Genomic DNA, 25,108 nt, shown 5'->3' with positions numbered 1-25,108 from the left:
TTATTCCCCTTAACCCAAAGATGCAGTTATTTTTGCCTGCAGCCAATTTAAAGGATTTACTCCTGAAAGTTATGTTACAAGGAGAAGGATTTGTCCTTCCAAAACAAATGAAAATCCAGAGCCCTGGAAGAACTGACTTACAAGGATGTGTAAAGGACTGCATGTCCCTGCAGCCTGCGCTGTGGTTCCCCCAACTGTGGGGTGTTATTACTGTAGGATTGCTGCGAGGTGCACACTCGTTAACAGTAGTCAATAGTCTGTTCCCTTTGTCTTTTTTTTTTTCTTTTTCTTTGTTTATGGCTGTACCCGTGACATGTGGAAGTTCCCAGGCTAGGGGTTGAATCAGAGCTGTAGCTGCCAGCCTATGCCACAGCCCCAGCAATGCCAGATCCGAGCCATGTCTACAACCTACACCACAGCTCACGACCAACACAGGATCCCCAACCCAGTGAGCGAGGCCAGGGATGGAACCCGCATCCTCACGGATTCTAGCCAGGTTCTTAACCTGCTGAGAGCTCCTGTTCTCTTTTTCTATCCTGTCACTTCTTCCCTGCACCCCAGAGTTTCTGCTATGGATTTTGATGGGAAAAGAACACTGGAAACCCAGGCATATGAGTGACCACATGCCAACATCGAATGCAAATAGGGGACCTTTTGTGGCACATTCTTGGGAAGCCTCATTCAGTCACACCTTGCGAACTATTGTCTTACTGCACAGGGGACATTTTAGTGAAGCTCAGGGCGAAAACTCTCCCATCATCTTTTCAGGTCTGACAAGGAAGTAGGCTAGCTCGAGTCCACCAGATGAGCAAGGTCTTGGCAAGAAGTAGACTCGGGTTTGTTCCTCATTCACGTTACGTATGTATCAGTAGGACAACACTTTAGATTTGGTTTAATGTCAAAGAATTCGAAATCCTTGTCGCCAGAACTACCTGATACACTGCAAAGGTTAGGGCGGGGGAAGTGGTGCTGATGGTTTGAAACATCTGTAATGGGGATGGAAGATAAGTTTTCAGCTCAAGCTCCAACTTGGATAGATGGATGAAGGCCCCCTCGAGCCCTGTGCCGAAAAGGGGTTTGTTTGAAGACATTTCCAAGTTTGCATTGATGAGCAGCATCTTTGCTGGTTACCAGAGGCTGAAATGGCTGCATGTTTATTACACATGTGATGTCCCCAGGCCATGCTTAATTCAGTGTTGTGTTTATTTACTGACGAGCTACCATTCTTATTTGGTTTCTTAGTTTATTAAAACTATTTTTCAGAATGACCCTTGAAAATGAGACTAAAGTCTAAATTTTTACTTGTCTGGCTAAACTAATAACACTTGAATAGCTTTGACGCTTTATAGTCCAGGAAGTGGACAATGGCTGTCACCCAACTTAATGACTCATTTGATTAATCATAGAATTTTAAACAGGAGTGGGATCTGCTCATGCACTCATCATTGGGGTAATAAGCAATAGACAAATAAGAAAATAAGAAAATTAAAGCAACGCACTGGTATTTTTATATCCTCCGTGGGGCATCGCTTCATTCTTGAAATGTTAATTGAGGTCTTACTGGGACCAGGCTGTGTACTGTATACACTTTTTTTGGACATAGTTTTATAACTATTGAGAGTAGCATTTGTTTTTTGCTGTTTGTTTTTTTGGGTTTTTTTTTTTTTTTTTTTTTTTTTTTTGCTTTTTAGGGCCGCACCCGCAGCATATGGAGGTTCCCAGGCTAGGGGTCGAATCGGAGCTGTAGCTTCCAGCCTACACTACAGCCACAGCAATGCAGGATCCGAGCTGCATCTGAGACCTACACCCCAGCTCAAGGCAATGCCAGATCCTTAACCCACCGAGCGAGGCCAGGGATCAAACCCACATCCTCATCGTTTTGTTCCCGCTGCGCCATGATGGGAACTCTGACATTTGTTATTCTTACGTGTTGTTTCTGATTTTCTGAAGACCCTTATTTAATGGAGTTTATTCTTTTTTTTTTTTTAAATAATCACCATACTTTTATCCGCTACAGTTAAGTCATTTCGGCTACTTAATGGGTTGACAGTATTGCAGCTTGGCAGTGCCCAGTCTCCATTTTAAAAATTACTTGGAGGGCAGACCACGTATTTAAATCAGTGTATGGTCATTGTGGGTTGGCCTCTGTATACCAAATTAGGTCATCTTTAAAGATTTTAAACCAAGTGCCAGATATTAGCATTGGTTCTTTGAGAGGCTATGGTAATGAGACCTTACATTGTGGAATTAAACTGCTTTAAATGTTGTCATACATGCCTATTAGTATCTAAATGCCCACATGAAGAAAGGTTTACATTTTCCATTGGAAAAGCATCCTAACACATCCTATCGGATCCTGTGCGGCTGTGGCATAGGCCGGCAGCTATAGCTCCGATTGGACCCCTAGCCTGGGAACCTCCATATGCCACAGGTGCAGCCCTAAAAGGCGAAAAGACAAAAAGAAAAGCATCCTAGCTGTCAAAAAATGACAAGGAGAGTGGGGATAAAAGGCAGAGGTTGGCTGACATTAAATGCCCAGGCACTGCCTCTTGGATTGCTCGTGGACACATCCAGATGCTGGCTCCTGACCAACTGCAAAAAGCTTTGCAAACGCTACCTCGGGCCTCCGGATAAAATTTTTTTTTAAGTTTTTTTTTTTTTTTTTTTAATGTTTCATGGCTTTGGAGTTTTATTTGGCTTTGTGGCAATCTCTTCATAGTTGGGGAAATCACCATTCAAGTAAGGTACCTTCTTGCCATCTGTGTGTTTGAAAATATCAGAGAGAGTGGGGCGGGGGGAGGGTAGCAAGTCCTTCGTGTCCTCCAGATACATACGGGGTCCACTTGGAAAATGTGTTCAATTTTCAATAGAAATTGCTATTTCTCTGTTACTCTTCAGTGGTTAGTTTCTGCTCAGTGTGACTAATAAGATCTTGTCTCCCATTACCCGATGCGGGGAGACTCAGGTCTAGGCGAGGCTCCCAGGCATTGGCCTAAGTCATGTCAGTGAGAACCAAGTTTGTTGGAGCTGCTAAAGGCAACAGAGTCCCGGATGCGTGTGGATGCAACTGGAGGTTGTCATGTTTCCCTCTCCAGCGCTTATTACAAAGAAACCCTGTTAAATGACATCCGGAGAGCCAGAGAGAAATACCAGGGCGATGAACTGGCCAAAGAACTGGCTCGGATCAAACTCCGCATGGATAATACTGAGGTTCTGACCTCAGACATCATCGTTAATTTACTGCTGAGCTACCGCGATATCCAGGTATGAAGCACGCTTAACTGTGGCTACCACATGCTGCGTTCTTCCTTGACCTGCGCAATTCCTCATATGAAGTGTTCTTACACGAGGAAGTATGGTTAGGGAGCTGGAGGGTTTTGTTTGTTGGGGTTTTTGTTTGTTAGCTGCTTTACAGACAAAATAGGGATATGGCTAGGTCATAGGTCACAGAGCCTATCTGCTGAGGTGGAAATACTAGAGAAGGTTTTGTTAGCATCAGAAGGCCACTCCACCAGAATCTCATAAACAGGGCTGCTCAGTAAAAGAAACCCACAGTTTAACAGTTTCTCTGCGCTTCACGTTAGGCAGGGTTGCAAGCCGTTTGCACATCCTAGTTCACTGAATCCTCTTCACCAGCCTATGGGGTGTATTCTCTGTTTATCCCCATTTCACAAATGAAGAACACGAGCCACAGAGAAGTTAAGTAATTTGCCTAAGGTCACACAACAGTTGGCAAAGTCAAGATTCACACGGAGACAGCCAGCCCTGTTGTCCTTGCTCTTAGCTCCTTTGCTCTGCTACTTCCTTGAGGCCTTTGTCACTTGCTTCTTTCTTAGCACTAGCTGTTAGTGAAAGGGAGAGCCATGTCCAAGACCCAGAGACCACAGGCGTTTTTTCTAAGACAAGCGACAGAGACTTCTGGAGAGTTGTGGAGACAAAGCTTACAGAATATGGTGCCGTGGAGAAAGTTGATTATTTCTTCCCTCCAAGTTCAATGCTGTGGAGCCATTTCTAAGGATGTCTAGCCTTCCTTTCCCTTGGAGGAACACAGGGCAATGTACATAACCTGCAAAATTCTACAATGCCCTATTGGACGTTGTTGGCCATGGGTCTTTAAATAGAAACAAGAGAAGCTTCCGTTTATGACCCGAACCAAGAGCAGAGTCAACCGCTTAAGGATCTCATGCCTCTAGTGATAAACAGATGCATCTAATTGATTTTAATAACAGATGCCATTAGGGATTATGACGATTAAATCATGCCCCACCCCATGCAACAAGGGAATGGGAATGACTTTTTTTGAGGTCTTTCTTCCATTGAGCTGCTGGCTTCCTTCTGTCCTTGTTTTCACACATCTCTCCCCTTGATAACCTTCCATTGGTGGGACTCTCGGGCTCAAGAAGCTTTTGAGGCAGAAGCTTCTTGCAATACTCTGCCTTCCCTTTCCTTGGGCAGCGGCATCAAAGTGTAAAGCCCCCAAAGAGGCACAAGGTTTCAGACGGAAGTCCTCCGTCGCTAACTGTGGCTGGCTGTCAGCGAGTTGGCTGATTCTAAGGCCAGCTGAGAGGGTAGCAGATGGCACTGCTCAGAGGGGACACAGCTGAGACAAACACAGTAGCAGTTTTTCCCTGGGTAATTATGCAGTTTAGAGCTGTGATTCTCAAGCAGGGGACATGTGGCAGTATGTGGAGATTTTTTTTTTTTTTAAGTTGGCACAACTCAGGGTGGGGCAGGGAGGTGGCCCTGGCATCTAGTGGATCAAAGCAATACCCCACGATGCACAGGCCAGCTTCCACCATAAAGAAGGACCTAGCCCCAAAATGTCAGTAGTGCCAAGGTTGAGAAACTCTGGTTTAGAAGAATTTGATTGTTTCTGACAAAGTGGGAAGGACTGGAATGTTTCTTTGCTTCACGTGGCAAATGACTATAAGATTTCTTCTATGTTTGTGTGCAGTTTATTTTAATCCAGAGCCCTGCTGGTGGTGGTGACTCTCCTACAAGCTCAAAATGTAGCTGTTTCCTGGCTCCTGGGCTCATTTGCTTTGTTTGGTCATCTTTGAATGTAACCTCCTTCCCTTGGTCCTTTCGTGCAGGGATTGTCTTCTCTCTCATCCATCTTGTTGCTTTTTTTTTGAACCTCACTGCTGTTCTTTAGAGGGTCTTACCTTCACTCAATGCCCTCTGTAGGGAAGGGGCTTGCATTGAAATGCTGAGGCAGCCACATGTTTCTAACTGTTGGAGAAAACCTGTGAAGAGCTTTGTTTCTTTCTCATCTTGTGACCTCTTGCCAACAGGACTATGATGCAATGGTGAAGCTGGTAGAAACACTGGAAATGCTGCCTACATGTGACTTGGCGGACCAGCATAATATTAAATTCCACTACGCATTCGCCCTGAATAGGTAAGAATGATAATGCACATAGAGAGTTTTGAAACACACCGTCTGTTAAATTCTGTTTCCTTCTTCGGATCCACCCTCGCTGAGTATGAGCCAGATCATCAGCTGAACGCCCAGGTTATGAAAATGGACAAGACATGATCTTAACCTTCAGGGACTTTGTCTTTGGAACATGTATGATAGCTGTGAGGTCAGACATGTCACCAAATCCCTGCAGTTGAGAGTGATAAGCGTCTTAGTGAATATTGAAGCATAGTAGGGGGAGGGAGTCATTCTGCTTAGGGATTTTAAAGAAGCTTCTCTGGGTCTTCTGGGCTGGGTTTTGAAGACATAGTAAGAGTTGGCAGGAGAGAGAGTGGGATGGGGGTGGTGAAAAGGCCATTCCATTTGGCCAGAACAGCCGTGAGCAGAGTTCTCCATGTGCACTGTGCCTGTAGGGAGCATCCAGAACACAAGATGTGGGTGAAGCAGATGTAGGTAGTGAAACAGAGTATAGAGGGTGGAACCATGTCTTTTGAAAGGAGCTTATATGCACAAATAAGAAGCTAGGATGTCTTTGGACTGGGGTTGGGGGAAGGCAGATTGGTTTAAATAGCAGGATCCATGTTGTATGATGGGGAAAGAGGGTGCTACCTTGATGTACTAGTATAATCTGAACTTGGGAATACACATTGCTGGGCCAGGTAGAGTATGAGACTTGGAAATGCCTGCCTGGAGACCATGAACCTCAAAAGCTCATTGCTAAGGGTATCAGCTAAGATGTTGTAGGAAAGAGACCCCAAATGCAATGATTTAAATAAGATGGAAATTTCTCTTGGGCTTAGCAGTCTAGAAGTGAGTGGACCAGGCTAGTGGCATAGGACTGTCCAGGAGTTCAGGGACCCCACTTGTGACTATTTTGTAGCTCTTATTCCCAAGAGTATTGTCCTCGTCTAGTAGAAGCTGGGCCACTGCTACTCGGTGTTCCAGCCTAATGAAAGGAGGAAAGAGTGGAAGCCCAGGAAAAGCAATTTCCTTCAAAGCAGGTAGAATTTGCACATGCCACTTCCACTGATGTTCCATTGGTGTGAGCATGGTCATATGACCCCTAGCTAGCACTAAGGGACACTGGGAAATGTAGTCTCCAGCCAGGTGGCCATGTGCCCATCCAGATGTGGCTACTGTGGATTTGGAGGATAACTAGCAGTTTGACACATCCAGTCTCACAAAAACCAAGCTGCCTAAATGTCTTATTCCTACTGTCACTTTGCCTCCCCGATAAGATATAGGAAGAGGGCTGGCTTTAGGTGAACGTGGTGAGAACCATGCCCAGAAGCACTTCCCACTAGGCCTTGTCCTCTGCTGGGGCAGGAATTGGTCATGTTGGAGTCTTACAGCAAAAAAAAAAAAAAAAAAAAAAAAAAAAAAAAAAAAAACTTGGAGAGGGTATTCAAATGTGGCCTGAGAACCAAGAGTTCTGATACCTTATCAACCTTCCACGGCCACCACCTTCCACAGGGAATAAAGTGAAGGTTGGTGATAACCTCAGTTAGAGAACTCTTGTGTCTGATTTCTCAGAGGCTGGACTTTGCTCCCACAGCTGGCTTAGCTACAGATTGTGGACCTGTCTCTGACAACAGCTGCAGGACAACAGCAACACAGAAGCCCACGGCTTCAGGATTCTTGTAATACATAAGAGACCACATGTCTCTTTTATACTGAAGTACGTGAAAGACACAGGCAGTGAAGTGCAGAGATCTTTGTACAAATTGATGAGCTTTAACAAATAGATATACACATGTAAACAACACCTCATCAAAATATAAAACATACCCACCACCCTTCCAGAAAGTTCCTTTGTGCCTCTCTTACAGGTCGTCCCCACCCCTCCATAGGCAGCCACTGTTGCAGCCTCCACCTCCAGAGATGAGTTTTTCCTGTTCTTGAACTTTGTACAAGTGGAATGACACAGTATGGGCTCTCTTGTGCCTGGCTGCCTTCCCTTAGCATCCTGTTTGTGAGATTCATCCATCAGTAGTTCATTCATCCTCCTTGCTGTGAAGTATTTTGTTGTGTGGTTACACCAATTTCCAATCGACTTATCCATTTTACTGCTGGTAGACGTTTACGTTGTTTCCAGTTTGGGGCTACTAAGAACAGTGCTGCCATGAGCATTCTTGTGCATGATTTTTGCACACATATGGACACTGTGTGCAAAGTGACATCATCTCTGTACCCATTTCAAACACATTTTGGGGGGTACATAGAGCATGCGTGTGTCCTGCTGTACTAGACACCTGCAAACAGGGGTAGTCAGGATTTGGATTTTTTTTTTTTTTTGAGGGATGGAGGATTCATAGCCTTTATGAAGATGTGCCTTCTCTCTCCCCAGAAGTCCTTGAACTCAACTTCCCAAGGCAGGGAGCCTTGGGAAGGGTGTCTTCCTTAAGCCTGAAAAAAAGTTCTTTAACTCTGTTTCCCCAGAGGAGTAGGTTCCGTTTTTATTAATACTAAATTATACTTGATCAACCCTTGACTTATTAGGGTTAGTGAGTTATCGTCAGTGAAGTTTCTGGCAGAATGCCGTGGCACACTGCAAGTGCAAATTTTTTTTTTTTTTTTTTTTTTTTGGTCTTTTTGCCTTCGCTAGGGCTGCTCCCGCGGCATATGCAGTGTTCCCAGGCTAGCGGTTGAATCGGACCTACGGCTGCCGACCTCCCCCACCGCCACAGCAATGCCAGATCTGAGCCTCGTCTGCGATCTACACCGCAGTTCATGGCAACGCCGGATCCTTAACCCGCTGAACGAGGACCCGTGTCCTCATGGATACTCGTCAGGTTCGTTACCACTGAGCCAGGATAGGAACTCCTCCATACATATTCGCAGTGATTGTTTCCCTGGCAGGGAAGAGAACCTCCGTCTAATATGGGACAATCAGACTAGAAGGAAAAGTCCCATCCTCAGAAAGGCACTCCCAAATGGGAACATTTCACATCTGGGATTGCTTCATCCTGCCACACCCAGTCCTCTTAAATACTGATTTTCCATTTCCAAGCGTGTTTTATTCTTTTGTTATTTTGAGTGGATGGTAATCAGATTATTTCATTCTGTTTGACAGCGGTTACCTTGACATGGGGTGGGGGGAGACTTGGTGGTGAGTGATTTAAAAGGCCCTCATAGTTTTTATTTAACAAACCATCTTTAAAAAATAGCAGTTACAGGAGTTCCCATCGTGGCTCAGTGGTTAACAAATCTGACCAGGAATCATGAGGTGGCGGGTTCACTCCCTGGCCTCGCTCTGTGGGTGAAGGATCCGGCGCTGCCATGCGCTGTGGTGTAGGTCGCAGACGTGGCTCGGATCCCGAGTGGCTGTGGCTCTGGCGCAGGCCAGCGGCTGCAGCTCTGATGAGACCCCTAGAGCCTGAGAACCTCTATATGTTGTAGGTACGGCCCTTAAAAGGGAAAAATAAAATAAACATTCATCAAGGATTCCATGCCATTGGCAGGCAGGCAGTTTAATTGCTCAATGGCATCTTGAAGTAGCTGTGAATGGGCTTCCCAATGCAGTGAAGGGAAGGCGATCAGCAACGGATGCCGACTCAAGGCCACGCTGTCTTAATACAGGGAGCCCCTGCCATCGGCGGGTCCGATCATTCATGACTGTCAGCCTTTAGTGACAGTGATGACCTGATTTGCTCCACTTCCCAGGAGGTAAAGGTCAGCTCTGATGCAGAAAGAGTCATTATTTGTCCATCCCTTTATAGACACACAGTATCTCCATAAACTTTCTCAAAACTGTACGTAAGGCCAAATCCTACTGCTGCTATGCCAACAGCTGGCCGAGGTATTCCTAAAGCAAGGATGTGAAAGTAAGGATCAGATGGCGCGTGTAAATGAAGCAAGGGCTGCAACTGGACAGAAACATCCCTCGCTAGCTGGAGAAGATGAGGTTCTTGGCCCCAAGGTGCCTGCCACTCTGTTTTGTTTTGTTCTGTCTTTTTAAGGCCACACCTCTGGCGTATGGACCCTAGTTGAGTTCTTAACCCACTGAACCATGATGGGAACTCCCTTTATGAACATTTTTTGTGTGCTGTTGTGCTGTTGCTTTCACAGACAGGACTTTATTATATATGCTAATGCAGCCAGGAGGTCCTGACCAGGGATCCTGGCAGCCAGCAGGGGGCTGGTCTGGATGGAGAATAAGAGAAGCAGAGTCCTTGGTTAAAAACAACAAAGCGCAGTTGTCACCATGCCACAGTGCCCTCATCTTCTACTCCCTGCATCTTTGGAGCCAGACCGCCAACCCTGGCAAAACTGAACTCCTTGAGTCACTCAGCAAGTGGAGGGGGAACAGAACGTGTGACTCGTTTATTGAAATATGTCATGTGTCACTCTATAAATAAGTTCAGGGCAGTGATGGAGAGAGGAAGATAAGCTGAAGATAGTCCTAGGAACATGTCGCAAGAGGGGACATTGGATAAATATTACTGAGTCCAGTCCACGCCAGAGGGGCTGGGCTGCAGGTTTGCTCCAGAACCTAGAGCAGGCACCTCATCCTCAGTCTCTGGGCTCCCCCGCCAGGTCATTGCTCAGGTGGAGGAACGGTGAGACCTTGTCGTCTCTGCAGTAACCACCAGCCTTGTGTTCGTTCGTGTGTATTCAGTGTGCGAGTGCATCATATTAATTCCTGTGTTTATATAAATAGCCATTTCTGTCACCTATTTGTAAAGAGTAGGAAAATGATGACATCACCCTACTTTTTTTTTTTTTCCTTTTTTGGCCGCCCCACGGCCTATGGAGTTCCCAGGCCAGGGATCAGATTCGAGCCACAGTTGCAAACTAAGCCACAGCCGTGGCAACGCCAGATCCTTAATCCACTGTGCCGGGCCGGAGATCAAACCTGCATCCCAGCACTCCCAAGACGCCACAGATCCTGTTGCACCACAGCGGGAACTCCTGTATCATCCTACTTTTATAGTGCAGTTGCCTTCTGGTACCTGAAACCATGTTGCAAAAAAAAGGGTACGTATCTGCCGTGATTGTTTTCCTGGCAGTGAAGAGAACCCCAAAATCTGTGAACTTAAAAGGAATAATCTAGTCTAGATCCTTTGTTGTAGAGAGGAGGAAGAGAGAAAGGCAAGGACCCCCAATACAACAGCTGATCAGTAAGAGCTCGGGGACCAGAACTCCCCAATTTTAGCACATACACTAGTTTAATAATATGGTATAATCAGGAAAACTCTTCTTTGAAAGCGTTAGTTGATATTTTGCTTGCCTGATGGACAACCCAAATAAGCCATGGGCTCTTGAAATCATAGGGCCCTATTTTATATGTTTTATTTTTTTATGTATGATGAGAGTAATAGATAGTAGCTGAATATCAAAGCCACTTTCATAATACATATTACAAAAAGCAAAAGACCATTTGCATTTTTTTCCTGAGAAATGGACCATCTCATTATCTTCTGAGCGGTGGTCTTGCCAATAAGACATGTTTTCCTCTTGAAAAATAATGTATCCAAAGAACCTAGCACTTCATCTGTCCTCTTTGCTCCGCACTGGCCTCTTTGAGCCTATGTAATCTTCCTTTTCTGTCAGCTTCCTCCATGGGTCCCTCTCTTTTGTCCTTCCTTCATTTACTGACTTATTTCTGTGTCAGTGTCAGTGGAAGGGCTTTATGCTAAAGAGAGAGAGAACTCATTGGGGGTGACTAGAGTTAATGAGAATTTCCAAATGCGATCACGCGTGTATGTATTACACACTTGAACTTATACAGACAAGTGAACTTGTTCTCTTCAGACCAGTCATGCTATAGTTGTCTGGCTTGGTTTTGACAATGCTGCCACTGTACATGAAAATGTGACTGGGTCACCATGCCGTACGGTAGAAAATTGACAGAACACTGTAAACCAGCCATAATGAAAAATAAAAATCATCATATTAAAAAAAAAAAGAATATTGCGGTAACCTGGGAGAATTTTTTTTCCTTTGGCATTGCTTTAAGAGCCAGTTCACATGGCATACAGGAAATCAGTATCATTACTGTGGGCTTTGAAGGCAAACAGATTTGGGTTTGCATTCCAGCTCCTATACTTAAGTGTTTGGCCATGGTCAAGTCTCTCGATCTCCTCTTGACCTTCCTCATACGTAAAATGGGATGGTAACAGGCACCATGCAGGAAATATTACAGGGAGTTATCCTGGCATGAAGCAGGTGCTTGGTTATGGCTGTGGCTGTAACTATTACGGTGTTGCTTGATCGCCTTTATTTTTATCAAGTGTAAGAGAGACGTTTTGACCATTTCCGTATGTCAAAATTGCTAGGAAAATACAGAACAAGATATTTACAAGGAAGAAACTTCATCAAGCAATGTTGATTAAAAAAAAAAAAAAGCACTGAGAGCATGAGAACATTGCTGAGAGGGCCTCTGAGGGGACGATTTTGAATAGGACAGGGTTTGTTTGAATGTAGGTATTTGTAGAAAAAAGAAGAGTGTGTTGGGTAAAATTCAGAGTTTGTTACTTTATAGCAAGTTTCTCAACTTGTGCTATGGACCTCTGGAGCTGCATAATTCTCTGTTTTGGAGGCCGTCTTATGTATTGTAGGAAGTTTAGCAATATCCCAGTCTCACCACACTAGATTTCAGTAGCAGTCCCCACCCACTTCAAGTTGTGACAACCAGGAGGGCTCCAGACATAGCCAAGTGTCCCCTAGAGACAAAATCAACCTGGCTTGAGACCATTGCTTTATAGGGAGTCATTCTGGGGTGTGCAAAGAGCATATGCTTTGATGTTTGAATAGCTTACCAGCAGTATGATGCTGACAAGGTAATGAAACTCCTTAAGCCTGAATTTACTCATCTGTAAACCAGGATGGCGGTCCCTTTGGTGACGATTAAATGAGATACACCATATGCAAATGGCCTGCACAGCCCCTGGCAGCTAGATGGCTGGTAATAAACATTCAGTTCCTCCTGTGTTTATCCCCTCCTTTCACTTCTTAATTCAAATAGGTAGGTTACCTAGTGTGATATAAAAAGATTACGGGATCTCTATCAAAATTCCATTTGCATTTTCCACAGAAATAGAAGAAACAATCCTAAAATTCATATAGAACCACACAAGGTCGCCAAACAGCCTAAGCAGTCTTGAGGAGTTCCCCTTGTGGCTCCGCAGGTTTACAAACCCCACTAATATCCATGAGGATGCAGGTTCGATCCCTGGCCTTGTTCAGTGGGCTGAAGGATCCGGTGTTGCCACAAGCTGTGGTGTAGGTCACAGACGCGGCTCAGATCTGGCATGGCTGAGGCTGTGGTGTAGGCCGGCAGCTGCAGCTCTGATTGACCCCTAGCCTGGGAACCTTTGTATGTTGCGGGTGCAGCCCTAAAAAGAAAAAAAAAAAAAAAAAACAGAAACAAAACCAAAAAAGACCCAAATGGCCAACAGATACATGAAAGGGTATTCAACATCACTAATGATCAGAGAAAAACAAATCAAAACCACAGTGAGATAATGCCTCCGACCTGTTAAGATGACTGTTATTAAAAAAGAAAAGAGAAGTGTTGGTGAGACTGTGGAGAAAGGGGAACTCTTGCACCCTGTTGGTGGGAATGTGAATTGCTTCAGCCATTATGAAACACACCGTGGAGATTTTTCAAAAAATTAAAAATAAAACTACCAAATGGGCCAGCAACCCCACTTCTGGGTATGTTTCCAAAGGCAGAGAAATCAGTGTCTCAAAGACCGAGCTGTGCTCCCCTGTTCATTGCAGCCTTATACACAATAGCCATGAAACAGAAACAGCCTAAGTTTTGATCCACAAATGAATGGCTGTTGAAAATGTGGGGTGTATATATATGTGATGAAATATCATTCAACTATAAAAAGGAAGGAAAGAGTTCCTTTCGTGGCTCAGTGGTTAGCGAACCTGACTAGCATCCATGAGGCCTCAAGTTTGATCCCTGGCCTCGCTCAGTGGGTTAAGGATCTGGCGTTGCTGTGGCTGTGGTGTAGGGCGGCACCTGTATCTCTGATTGGACCCCTAGCCTGGGAACCTCCATATGCCGTGGGTGTGTCCCTAAAAAGACAAAAAGGCAAAAATAAAAAATAAAAAAATAAAAATAAAGAAGGAAATCCTGCCATTTGCAAAAACATGGATGTACCTGCAGGACATGATGGCAAGTAAAATAAGCCAGGCACAGGAAGGCAAATGTTGCATGATCGCACTTATGTGTGGAATCTAAAATTTGCAAGCGTGTCGAAGGAGAGAGTAGAATGGTGATTGCCAGGGGTGGTAGATGGCGAAGATGGAGAGACGTTGGTCAAAAGGTACAAACTTGAGTTATAAGATGAATGAATTCTCAGATGTGATATATAGCCTGGTGACTATACAGTTAATAATACTGTATTTTATACTTGAAATTGGCTAAGAGGGTAGATCTTAAGTATTCGCGCTACACAAAAAAGTAACTATGTGAAGTATTGGATGTGTTAAGTAATTGTAATCATTTGACCACGTGTGTGTGTGTATGTGTGTGTGCATCTGTATATATAATCATCATGTCACACCCCCTGAGGGGAGAAAAGATGGCAGAGGAGTCCATATAGCAAGTGCAAAGTGACTTACTGGCTTAGTCTGTAGAAATTATGAGTGTTCAAAGTAAGTGAGAAAATCCACTCATAATTTAGCCAAAAAGTGGCCCAAAGTTCTTAACCAACCAGCAGTTGGTTGTCCAGAGACCATTTAACTTCAGAGTGGTTTGAGAAATATTTGAAAGCCAGTCTGCTCTTTACAGCCCACAAAACCATGGAACTGGACCACTGTGGAAGAAATGAGGGGAGTGGTAATTAATGAGATGGTTTTAAGAATTAAATAATAAGGAGTTCCCGTCGTGGCGCAGTGGTTAATGAATCCGACTCAGAAGCATGTGGTTGCAGGTTCGATCCCTGGCCTCACTCAGTGGGTTAAGGATCCGGCGTTTCCATGAGCTGTGCTGTAGGTTGCAGACGCGGCTTGGATCCCATGTTGCTGTGGCTCTGGCATAGGCTGGTGGCTACAGCTCCCGATTAGACCCCTAGCTTGGGAACCTCCACATGCCGCGGGAAGTGGCCCTAGAAAATGGCAAAAAGACCAAAAAAAAATAAAAAAGAAGAATTAAATACTAAGTGAAAACTTAACACAGTGTCTGGCACATAGGAGGTGCTGAGTAAATGTTAATTGCCTTTCTATTTCCCAGCCAAGAATCCCAACCACCAGCGTTAGTTCATTTTCAGCCGTAATATTTGGAAAAGGCTTCTTGGGGAGAGCTAGGACCTGGAAAGCCCTTTGGAGTAAAATGTGAAAGCTAGTGAATAACTTCTCAGTTTTCCTGAGTAGCAATCCCTGGATTGCAAAACCTGGCCCTGCCTGGCCTCCCATCCTGCTCCTCCTGGTTCACTGAGCTCTAGCCATGCGCACCTGCCTTCAGCTCGTCTCCCCTGTGGGTGTTGGCACGGGCCCTTTGCTCTGTCTAGAATGCTCATTGCTACCTGACTGAAACTGATCTTCTTTCAGGATCTTAAAAAAAGCCCTAAAAAAAAAAAAAGTTTTATTGACATTTGACCTTTTATTTATTTTTTGCATTAATTTTTTTTTCTAATTTTACAAGCAACAGATACTCATTGCAGACAACTGGAAATGTATAAAATCATAAAGAATAGCAATCACCCATGATCCATACCCCCCAGAGATAACCATTATTAACATTTTGATGTGTTTCCTCCCAGTGTCTACATTTTTATTTATTTTATTTTTTGTCTTTTTTAGGGCTGTACCCATGGCATATGGAGGTTCCCAGGCTACAGGTCGAATCGAAGCTGTAGCTGCCGGCCTGCACCATGGGCACAGCAGCGCCAGATCCACGCTGAGTCTGTGACCTACAGCATAGCTCACAGCAACGCAGGATCCTTAACCCCCTGAGCGAGGCCAGGGATCAAACCTGCGTCCTCATGGATACTAGTCAGATTTGTTTCTGCTGAGCCACGATGGGAGCTCCCACCTTTCTAAAAGTTGAAGTATAATTGACCTACAACACTAAGTTCCAGGTGCACAAGATAGTGATTCAATATTTCTATACATTATAAAATGATCACCACGAGAAATTTAGTTACCATCTGTCACCGTGCAAAGTCATTACATAATTATTGACAATAGTCCGTATGCAGTACATTTCATCCCCATGACTCATTTGTTTTGTAACTGGAAATCTGTACCTCTTAATCTCCCTCACCTACTTCATGCATCCCCCAACCCTCCTCTTTGGAAACCACCTGTTTCTTCTCTGTATCTATGAGTCTATGTCTATTTTGTTATGTTTGTTCATTTGGTTTTCTTAGATTCCACATACAAATGAAATCATACAGTATTTCTCTTTCTCTGATTTATTTCTCTTACCATAATACCCTCTAGGTCCATTCGTATTGTCATTTTAAGGCTTAGTTTAAATATCCCTGGGGTTCCCGTCGTGGTGCAGCAGAAATGAATCTGACTAGAAACCAAGAGGTTGTGGGTTCAACCCCTGGCCTCGCTCAGTGGATTAGGGATGTGGTGTTGCCGTGAGCTGTGGTGCGGGTCGCAGACGCAGCTCAGATCTGGCGTTGCTGTGGCTGTGATGTAGGCTGGCAGCTACAGCTCTGATTAGACCCCTAATCTGGGAACCTCCATATGCCACAGGTGTGGCCCTAAAAAAAAAAAGACCCCCCCCCAAAAAATAAAAATAAGTAGGTAAATATCCCATTCTGAGAGAGGTTGATACTGCAAAGAATGCCAAATCTCAGAGTGATGCTTATTCATCCTTATAGCACTTGCTCTTTTCCCTTATAACCCTACTCTTTATCATCCCCCTCCAGACGGTAAGCCTGAGGGGAGCAAGAGCCATTGTCTGTCCTATTCCACATAGTAGGTGCTCAATAAGTATTTGTTGAATGGACTAATGAGTAAATGACTAAAATGATCAGACCTGTGGCATACAGTTAGAAGAGATCCATATAATGAGTATCTAGATGCTACGATCAAGGATTTTACAGTAGAAAGCAAATGTCTTTATTTATATGCATAAAAGCAAAGACAACTAAGTTATATATATTCAGTATATATTCAGTATATAACGATAAATATAAAAACACAATTGCTGGAGTTCCCGCTGTGGCACAGTGGGTTAAGGATCTGACTGCAGTAGCTTGGATCACTGCAGAGGTGCAGGTTCAATCCCCGGCCCCCCGCACAGTGTGTTAAAGGATCCCTCATTGTCCCAGGTGTGTGACTCCGATTCCATCCCTAGCCCAGGAACTTGCTGTGGGTTTGGCCATAAAACAAACAAAAAACCTCACACACATACACAGTTACTGGTAAAACCACCATTCATAGATAACCACCGAAGTAAGGCACGGCCCAAAGCAGGGAGTTTAGAGAAGTGTAGAGCTGCATAGGCTAGGTCAGGGTCAGGGGTGATGGAAGCCTTTCTAGTGTGGGATCCTGGGCGTTTGTCACACGAGATTTGATACGGACTCAAAGGGGAGTTGATCTTTCTCACCAAGAGGAAACCCTTGCCTTCTTAGTGTTGTTGAATTGTGTATCAGTCGGGGCAGGCTAACTGCTACAACAAGTGGTGTCGTGATTTCAGTGACTTCACACCATGGAAGTTTATTTTCACTTAAGCAGCAGCATTCCAATGGGGTTAAGCAGCCTCTTCTCTAGATGACCCTTTAAAAATCCAGTCTCTTTACATCTTCGGGCTCTGCCCTCTCTTTGTTCTTCAGATCTCCTTTCAGACAGATAACAAGAGAGACCTTGGTGAATTGCCAGGGATGTTTTGTGTGTTTTGTAACAGCTGGATGGAGAGAGACTTCACCTACCATGCAATTCACCCATTTAAATTGTACAAGGCAGTGGTTTTTAATATATCCTCTGAGTTGTGTGGCCATCACAGTAACCAATGTTCGAACGTTTTCATCCTCCCCACCCTCAAAATCCTGCACCTATTACCAGTCGCCTCTCCCCCGACCTCTTTTCCCTCTTTTCCGCCAACCTCTCTCCCCAGCCCTAAACAACCATAATCTGTTTTTTTTCAATCCATTAGCAGTTACTCCCTCTTACCCCACCTCACTCCTAGCAAACCACTCATTTATTTTCCGTCTCTATGGATTTGCCTATTCTCGACACTTCATGTAAGTGAAATCCTATACTATGTGATCTTTTGTATCTGGCTTCGTTCACTTAGCAAAATGTCTTCAGGGTTCATCCACGCTGTAGCATGTATCAGGAGTTCATTCCTTTTTATGGCTGACGAATATTCCATTGTACGGATAGACCACATTTTATTTATTCATTCATCAGTTAATGGACATTTGGGTGGTTTCTACTTTTTAGCTGTACGGGGGCGATGTGTATGAGTCTGGTCAGAAAGTGATGTTTGTTACTTCTTGGCACATTTCCTTGGCCACAGTCCAGTCTCGTGGCCCAACCTTACTGCAAAGGAAATTGGAAAATAGGGTCTGATGGGGTGGTCAGGGGAGAAAAGAGATGGAGTTTAGTGAACACAGTCTAGTCTCTGCTACAACTTGCGTATAAAGAATAGAGTTGAACTAGATCCGTCTGTGTGGCGATCCCTGGGAGCACATCGGATGGCAGAACCAAGAATTGGGAAGAAACACTCTTCAGCAACTCTTGACTTTGGGAGGATGGGAAGGCCAGCCTGAGGGATTCCCAGCTTCACATTAGGGCCTGCCAGCCCACCTTAGAGCCCAGTCTTCACAGATACTGTTTGGTGGCCCCAGGAGACTGAGAAAGGTTGGGATGAAGAGAATAAGCCTGGGATGATTTGATGGTGGTTCTGCCCTGAGCAGGAAAAGCAACCATTCTGGTTTGGATGTTGCTCTGGCTCTGGGCATTGGTCACACTAAAACAAAGGTTGCTGTCCCTTTTCCTTATGTAACTATGAGGCATCTGTCCAGAGTAGGGCACCCGATTTCTTGTGGCAGGTGTATATCTGTCCATATCCAATCAGGAAACAGAAACCACTCTTAAGTATTTGAAAAAGAGGACATTTAATACAAGAAACTGGTTACACAGGTGATGAAAGGTCCGTAAAAGCAAACAGGGAACTGAGACAGCTCAGAAATTAGCTTCTGCAGGAAGCAGCTACCATCACTTCCTTGGCTGGAGGGACGCAGGAAGGAGGTGATGTTATGAGAACCTGGGGGCTCGGATCGCTTGGATCTGTTGCTAGCCAGCCTGGTGGGAGCTAGGTCTCAAGAAGAGAGTCAGCGGGTTGCTAAAACCACCACACACAGCACAAAAAGAGGGAAAAGAGTATTCCGGCTTCTTCCTTCTTTCCCTCCTCCGGTTATTCGTCCACCAGCGCCTCCCACTGGCTGCTCTTTGCTGGGAATCAGCTGACTTGGGAGCCTGGGCAGCAGCCTGGGAAGGCAGCCCCCCTGTGATGCAGAACAGAGCAGGGGAAAGAGGCATGTCTTTGAGGACAGACACACCCGAGATCGGCCTGCAGGATACAGCTTTCAGAAACACTACTCAGTTTCTGTGTTTTTTTTTTTTCTTTTTTGGCTGCCCCACGGCATATGGAGTTTTGAGCCACAGTTAGGACCTAAGGCACAGCTGTGGCAGTGCTGGATCTTTAACCCACTGCGCTGGGCTGGGGATTGAACCTGCATCCCAGCACTCCAGACACAGAGCCGGTCCCATCGTACTGTAGCAAAAACTCCTTTATGTTTTCTTAAAATCAGCTTTATTGAGGTATAATTAAGGTATAACTTGCATACGATAAAGGGCACCCATTTGAAGTGCACAATTGTAAGACTTTGGCCAAATAAATACACCCATGTAACTACCACTTCAATCAAGATACAGACCTTTCTCCCCCAGAGTTATCTTTTGCCCTTCCTTAGCCACTTTCCACCACCTTCCAGCCCCATTTGGATAATTTCAATTGACCTGTATTTCAATTCACTGATCCTTTGCTTTGTAGTGTTCAAGTATGGTGTTATGCCCATCAATGGTTTTTTTTTTATATTTTGAATTTTTCAGTTCTAGGGCTTCTGTTCATTTGTTTTCTGAGTTTCCATTTCTCTTACAAAAGACCTTCTCACTTCACACATACATATATATTATATTTATAGAAACTATGTGTATAATAGTTGTTTTAAAGTTCTTATCTGCTAAATTCAGCAGTAGTCATGTCTGGATCTGCTTCTACTTAGACAATGATTACGGGCCGTTTTCTTCCTTATGTGCATATCTCATAATTGTATTGTATTCTGGCTGTTTTTATCTAAAAGAACAATGGAGAGTAAAACATAATTTCAGTTTGCTTTTTGTATTATTCTGAATATTTGAACCCTTTCTTAGGTCTGGCAGTGAGTATGTATGACCGATTTTTTTTTCATATTTCTACTAAAGGGTAGCTGGGTTGGGAAGGCACCCTCCTTTTACTTAGATTTCATTTGTGGTTAGCCCAGACCCCAGCCTTTTGCCCCTCTGCTGCCTTTTTGGTCCTGTCAGTATTTGAGCAGAAAAGGTTTGGGGTTCCTGGGTCCGCTATCTTTGGATTCAATTTTTACGGGGCCCCGGAATCTGAGAGCGGAGATAATGCCTATGGTATCTCACTTTTCAGCCTGGCCTGCACCGTGGCTTTCCTTGCATAATTCAGGGGCTGTGTGTGAGGCAAGAGAGTTGTTACACTGAGTGATGTGTGTTTGCTTGGGGACCCTTCCAGATCCCGTTCGATGCCATCAGCCCATAATTCTCTTCAGAGCTTGGCTGATTTTCTCCTTGTCCATATGAAATCTCTCTCTCAAAGGCTCTCGCTCCCACTTATTGGTACCTAGACCAGGCACCCAACAATGGAAGCTATCATGCCTCTCTGCTCACCTCTGAAAGGTTCATTTTTCTCTGCAATTCATTTAATCAAGAAAGTTCTTCCTTCTATTCAGTGTAATTTTTATATTGTCAGAGGTTTTATTGTTACCACAGGAGTTAAAAGCCTTTGACACTCTTCTATGTCCTAGTTGGAAGCAGGAGTCTCCTAAAAGATTTTTGATAGGCAACCTAAGAGAAAGTTTGTTTTAAAAAGAATACTGGTCTCATGAGAACTTCTGCTTGTTAATTCTCAGAGTTGGCTTAGAAGAAATTTTTTTTTTTTTTTGGAACGCTTATCTGTCTTCAACCCTATGCACTTTCTCTCACAGACACACAGTATAGAAAAGATGGACAGACAGACAGGATGGCTAGTGATAAATCAATGCTTTGGCAGACCTGTAGCTCACAGTAACCTTGTGAGATGAGCTCAAACATAAAGTGAAACCTGCTTCTCAGGTGAAGAACTGAGGCCCAGAAAGGACAGGGAACTTGCTCCAAATTCAAATGGGAGGTTAGCAGGCTGAAAATAATCAGACTCTAGCTCTGTGTGATTCCCAGCCCAATATTCTGTTTGTACTATGTCCATTTTATTGCATAAATAACATGAGTATATTTATATGTTCTTGTGAAAAAAATTAAGTTCTCAAGCCAGAGATCGAACCCGTGCTGCAGTGGCAACCTGTACCACAGCTGTGGCAGTGTGGGATCCTTAACACACTGCACCACATGGGAACTTTCTGTCTCTCATAATTCTAGTATCTAATCCCACTCATATTCCCAAAGTACCTTCTCTTATCACTTTGTTGTATATCCTTTAAGACAATTTTGTATGCATTTCCATACTATTAAACTGGATCATACTACAGAGTTTTTTTAAATGCAAGGCCATACAGGAGATGTTGTGTTATTTTCTTTGTTCACTTAGCAATCAATGCTTGGAGATCTTTCCATGTCAGTACATTTAGTCCTGTTTACTTCGTCACTCATTGGACAAACATTTTTTGAGCACCTATAATGTGCCGGATTCAGTTCTAAGCACTGGGGCACAGCAGTAAACAGACCAGACAATAAGATCCCTCCATCTAGGAGCTCACACTCTCAAATGGGGAGAGACGAAACAAGTGAAGTTATTAACACAGTTTAGGATGATAGGGCCAGTGGGAAAGGGAGGTTGCAATTAGAAATTGAGTGCTCGGAGAAGACCTCACTTAGAAGAGAGTAACTTGGGAAAAAAGATGAAAGAGAGATGAGGGGACCTACCATGTAAACATATGGGGGAAGAACACTTCAGGTAGAAGGATGACCATATGAAACAGCAGGGAGTTTTGAGCAGTGGAGCAGAGTTGGGGGGTGATGGGGGTGGGTAGATGGTAAGAGATGAGGTTGGAGAAATAACTGGGAACTTATAGAACCTTGTAGGACATCATAAGAGAACTGATGCTTGTTCTGAGATAGGAGCCACTGGAGAGGTTTTGTTTGGTTTTTTTTGAGATGTAATTGACATATAACATTATATGAGTTTAAGTGCACAATATACCGATTCAATATGTGAATATACTGTTTACATGTGTATATGTATTTATGTGTATTTGTATATATTGAAATGATCACCACAGTAACTCTAGTTAACATCCATCACCGCACATGGTTAACATTTTTTTCTTGTGATGAGAACTTCTAATTCTCGCAGCAGTTTTTAAGTAAATATGGTATCGTGAACCATAGTTATCATGCTGTACCTTACATCTCCAAGACTTACTTATAACTGGAAATGTGTACTTTTGACCCTCTTTGCCCATTTTGCCCATCTCCTACCCACCCCTGCCTCTTACAACCACCAATCCATTCTCTATATCTGTGTTTTTGGTTTTGGTTTTAGATTCCACATATGAGTAAGATTATACAGTATTTGTCTTTCTCTCTTATTTCACTTAGCATAATGCCTTCAAGGTCCATTCATGTCGTTGCAAATGGCAAGATTCCTTTCTTTTTATAGCTGAATAATAGTCCATTGTGTGTGTATAAATATATAAATACGTGTGTGTGTGTGTGTGCATTCTTTCACATCTTCTTTGTCCATTCATCTACTGATGGACAATTAGGTTGCTTCCATATCTTGGCTCTTGTAAATTATGCTTCAGTGAACATGTGGGTCACATATCTTTTGGAGTTATTATGTTTGCATTCTTTGTGTAAATTCCCAAAAGTGGAATTGCTGGATCATAGAGTAGTTCAATTTTTAATTTTTTGAGGAATCTCCATACTGTTTTCCATAATGGCTCTACCAATGTGCATTCCCACCAACTCGCAGCAGTTTTTAAGTAAATATGGTATTGTGAACCATAGTTATCATGCTGTATCTGTGTATCATGCTGCACAGGAGTTCCTTTTTCTCCATATCCTCACTAATACTTGCTAACTCTTGTCTTCTTGATGATAGCCATTCTAACAGGTGTGAGGAGATATCTCACTGTTTTTGCATTTCCCTGATGATTGTGTATGTTGAGCATCTCATAGCCTTCTTTGGAAAAATGTTTATTGGATCTTCTGCCAGTTTTTTCATCATATTTTTGTTTTTTTGCTTTGAGTTGTATGCGTTGCTTTATTTTGGATGTGAACCTCTTATCCGATCATAGGATTTGTATGGAGAGTTTTGAGTAGTTGAGTGACATGATCTGACTTAGAGCTTAGCAGGATCACTTTGACTGCTGTGTGGAAAATAGACTGTAGAGGGCCGAGGATCAAAGTAGAAAATGATGGTGACTTGGACCAGGGTGGTCACTGTGGAAGTCAGGAGGAGTAGGGCAGTTTTGGATATGGTTTGAAATAAAAGCCAACAGAATCTGTTGATTGACTAAAGAGTGTTAGAGGAATGACTCCAAAGTTTTTGGCATGAATAATAGGAAGAATGGGCTGGCTATTATTAAGTAAGATGAAAAAGATTGTGAGAACAGGTTTGATGGGATGATCAAGAGTTTCATTAGACGGGTTAAATTTGAGGTATTAGGTATGCAGGTGAGATGCCGAGAAGGCAGTTGGAAATACTAAGTCTGGAGTTTAGGGGAGAGCTCTGGGCTGGAGATAGAAATGTATGGCTCATAAGACTATAGATACTTTGAAAAAAATCATGACACTGGGGAGTTCCCATTGTGGCTCAGCAGGTTACAAACCCAACTAGTATCCACGAGGATGTGGGTTCGATTCCTGGCCCCGCTCAGTGGGTTAAGGATCCCTCATTGCCGTGAGCTGTGGTGTAGGTCACAGACATGGCTCAGATCCCACATTGCTGTGGCTGTGGCGTAGGCCTGCAGCTGCAGCTCTGCTTTGACCCCTAGCCTGGGAACTTCCATATGCCAAGGGTGCAGAAAGGAAGGGAGGGAGGGAGGTAAAGGAAAAGAAAAGAGAAGATCATGACACTGGATGATGTCACCAAAGGATCTGGTATAGATACTGATGAAGAGGAAAAGTCCAAGGGTTGTGGCTAGGGACACTCCAGTGTAAAGGATCAGGGAGATGAATAGGAACCAGAAGATGAGACTGCAGTAAAAGAAAAGTCAAGAAACTGTGACATCCTGCAAGCAGCATGAAGGTGGTCCAGGCAGGAGAGAGTGCTGCTGGTAGGTCAGATGAGACAAGGACTGAGAGTTGATCAGTGGATTTAGCAGTGATGGTTCAGCCGACCTACTAGACTAGAATGTCCAGAATAAGAAACGCTGATGCCTGGATCCCATCTCAAGACTGATTTAATTGGTCTGAAGTGCAACCTGTCACCAAGGTTTTTAAAGCTCCCCAGGTAATTCTAATATGCTGCCTAGGTTGAGACCCCACTGTCTTAATTAACTTCCTCACTTAAAATTGTGAACTGGCCTTTTTGTCGGAAACAAACGTGGCTGGACTGATTAAACACAGGAGTGTTTATCTATAGGTTTGTTCTTAGATACTTGGGAATCTCAAAATGATAAGCAGATCGGAAAACTGATTAATAACCACTAAAGGGATTAGCTATTTAGCACCTGTCTTAAAGTAGCTTTTAAGCTGAAAATCCCTTTACTTTTCAGTTCTTACACATTTGATTTTTTTTGTTTTGTTTATCCTCAAAAGACCTTTTGTTTTGAGTAAGAGGGAAAGTTTCAAGTTAATGAAAAAATCCAAGGGAAATCTTGATGAAATTGGTCTAAAGAAAACCCACCAAACAATGCTGAACTCATATCAATAATTAAGCATGTAAAAGAGTTAAGTACATTCTTTGCAGAATCCTGAATATTTCACACCTCAAAAGTTGGCTCATAACACGTGTAGAAATTTTGTACCTCATTAAAGTTTTAATCGTTTTCACTTTCTCGCCACAGACTCTAGAAATTATTTAAATGCTTTAGTAAGTTTGAGTGGAGTTGGTATCTGTTGGCTCTTAAAAATTAAAGATTATCATGGTGGGCTGTTCATCAAGAGATCTGCTTTGTAGATAAAATTGGATTCTATGGACAAAGAGAGGAAAATCCAGCGTATTAGAAAAAGACCAAGGTAGAAAATAGAAAAAGTCTGAGTTGAAATAGAGGCTTAATTATCGCTGGCTTCCAGAAGAACACCAAGTGTCTAGATTAGCCCCTCTCAGCCCGGGTTGGTTCCTCAAGAGAATTAAGCTCTAATGCCCCAAGGCATTCATTGTATCAATTGAATGAACTCTCTAGGACATCCTTAGTGGGACTAGCTATGTACCCACCTTAGGAAAATGGAGAAAATAGTCACCCCGATAATCAAATAATTTTCTCTAGGGCTTAATTCTCTAGCAGAACCCCAGTTGAGAAAGGCTCTTTTAGGTAC

At 43.6% G+C, this 25,108-nt stretch overlaps 1 protein-coding gene across 1 annotated transcript in view; it reads left to right on the top strand.

The window, feature by feature from the left end:
* MAP3K15 (mitogen-activated protein kinase kinase kinase 15) overlaps positions 1 to 25,108 on the top strand; it is a 150,480-nt gene that overhangs the window by 52,563 nt on the left and 72,809 nt on the right. Inside the window, exons 5-6 of the mRNA XM_021080807.1 lie at positions 3,096 to 3,264; positions 5,295 to 5,401. Coding sequence (XP_020936466.1) covers positions 3,096 to 3,264; positions 5,295 to 5,401 — 276 coding nt within the window. The remainder of the gene's footprint in view (positions 1 to 3,095; positions 3,265 to 5,294; positions 5,402 to 25,108) is intronic.

This window comes from Sus scrofa, chromosome X (assembly GCF_000003025.6).
Source record: "Sus scrofa isolate TJ Tabasco breed Duroc chromosome X, Sscrofa11.1, whole genome shotgun sequence".
NCBI lineage: Eukaryota > Metazoa > Chordata > Mammalia > Artiodactyla > Suidae > Sus > Sus scrofa.
The sequence above is the reverse complement of the archived record's forward strand: the minus strand, read 5'-3'. Positions and strand labels throughout refer to the sequence as shown.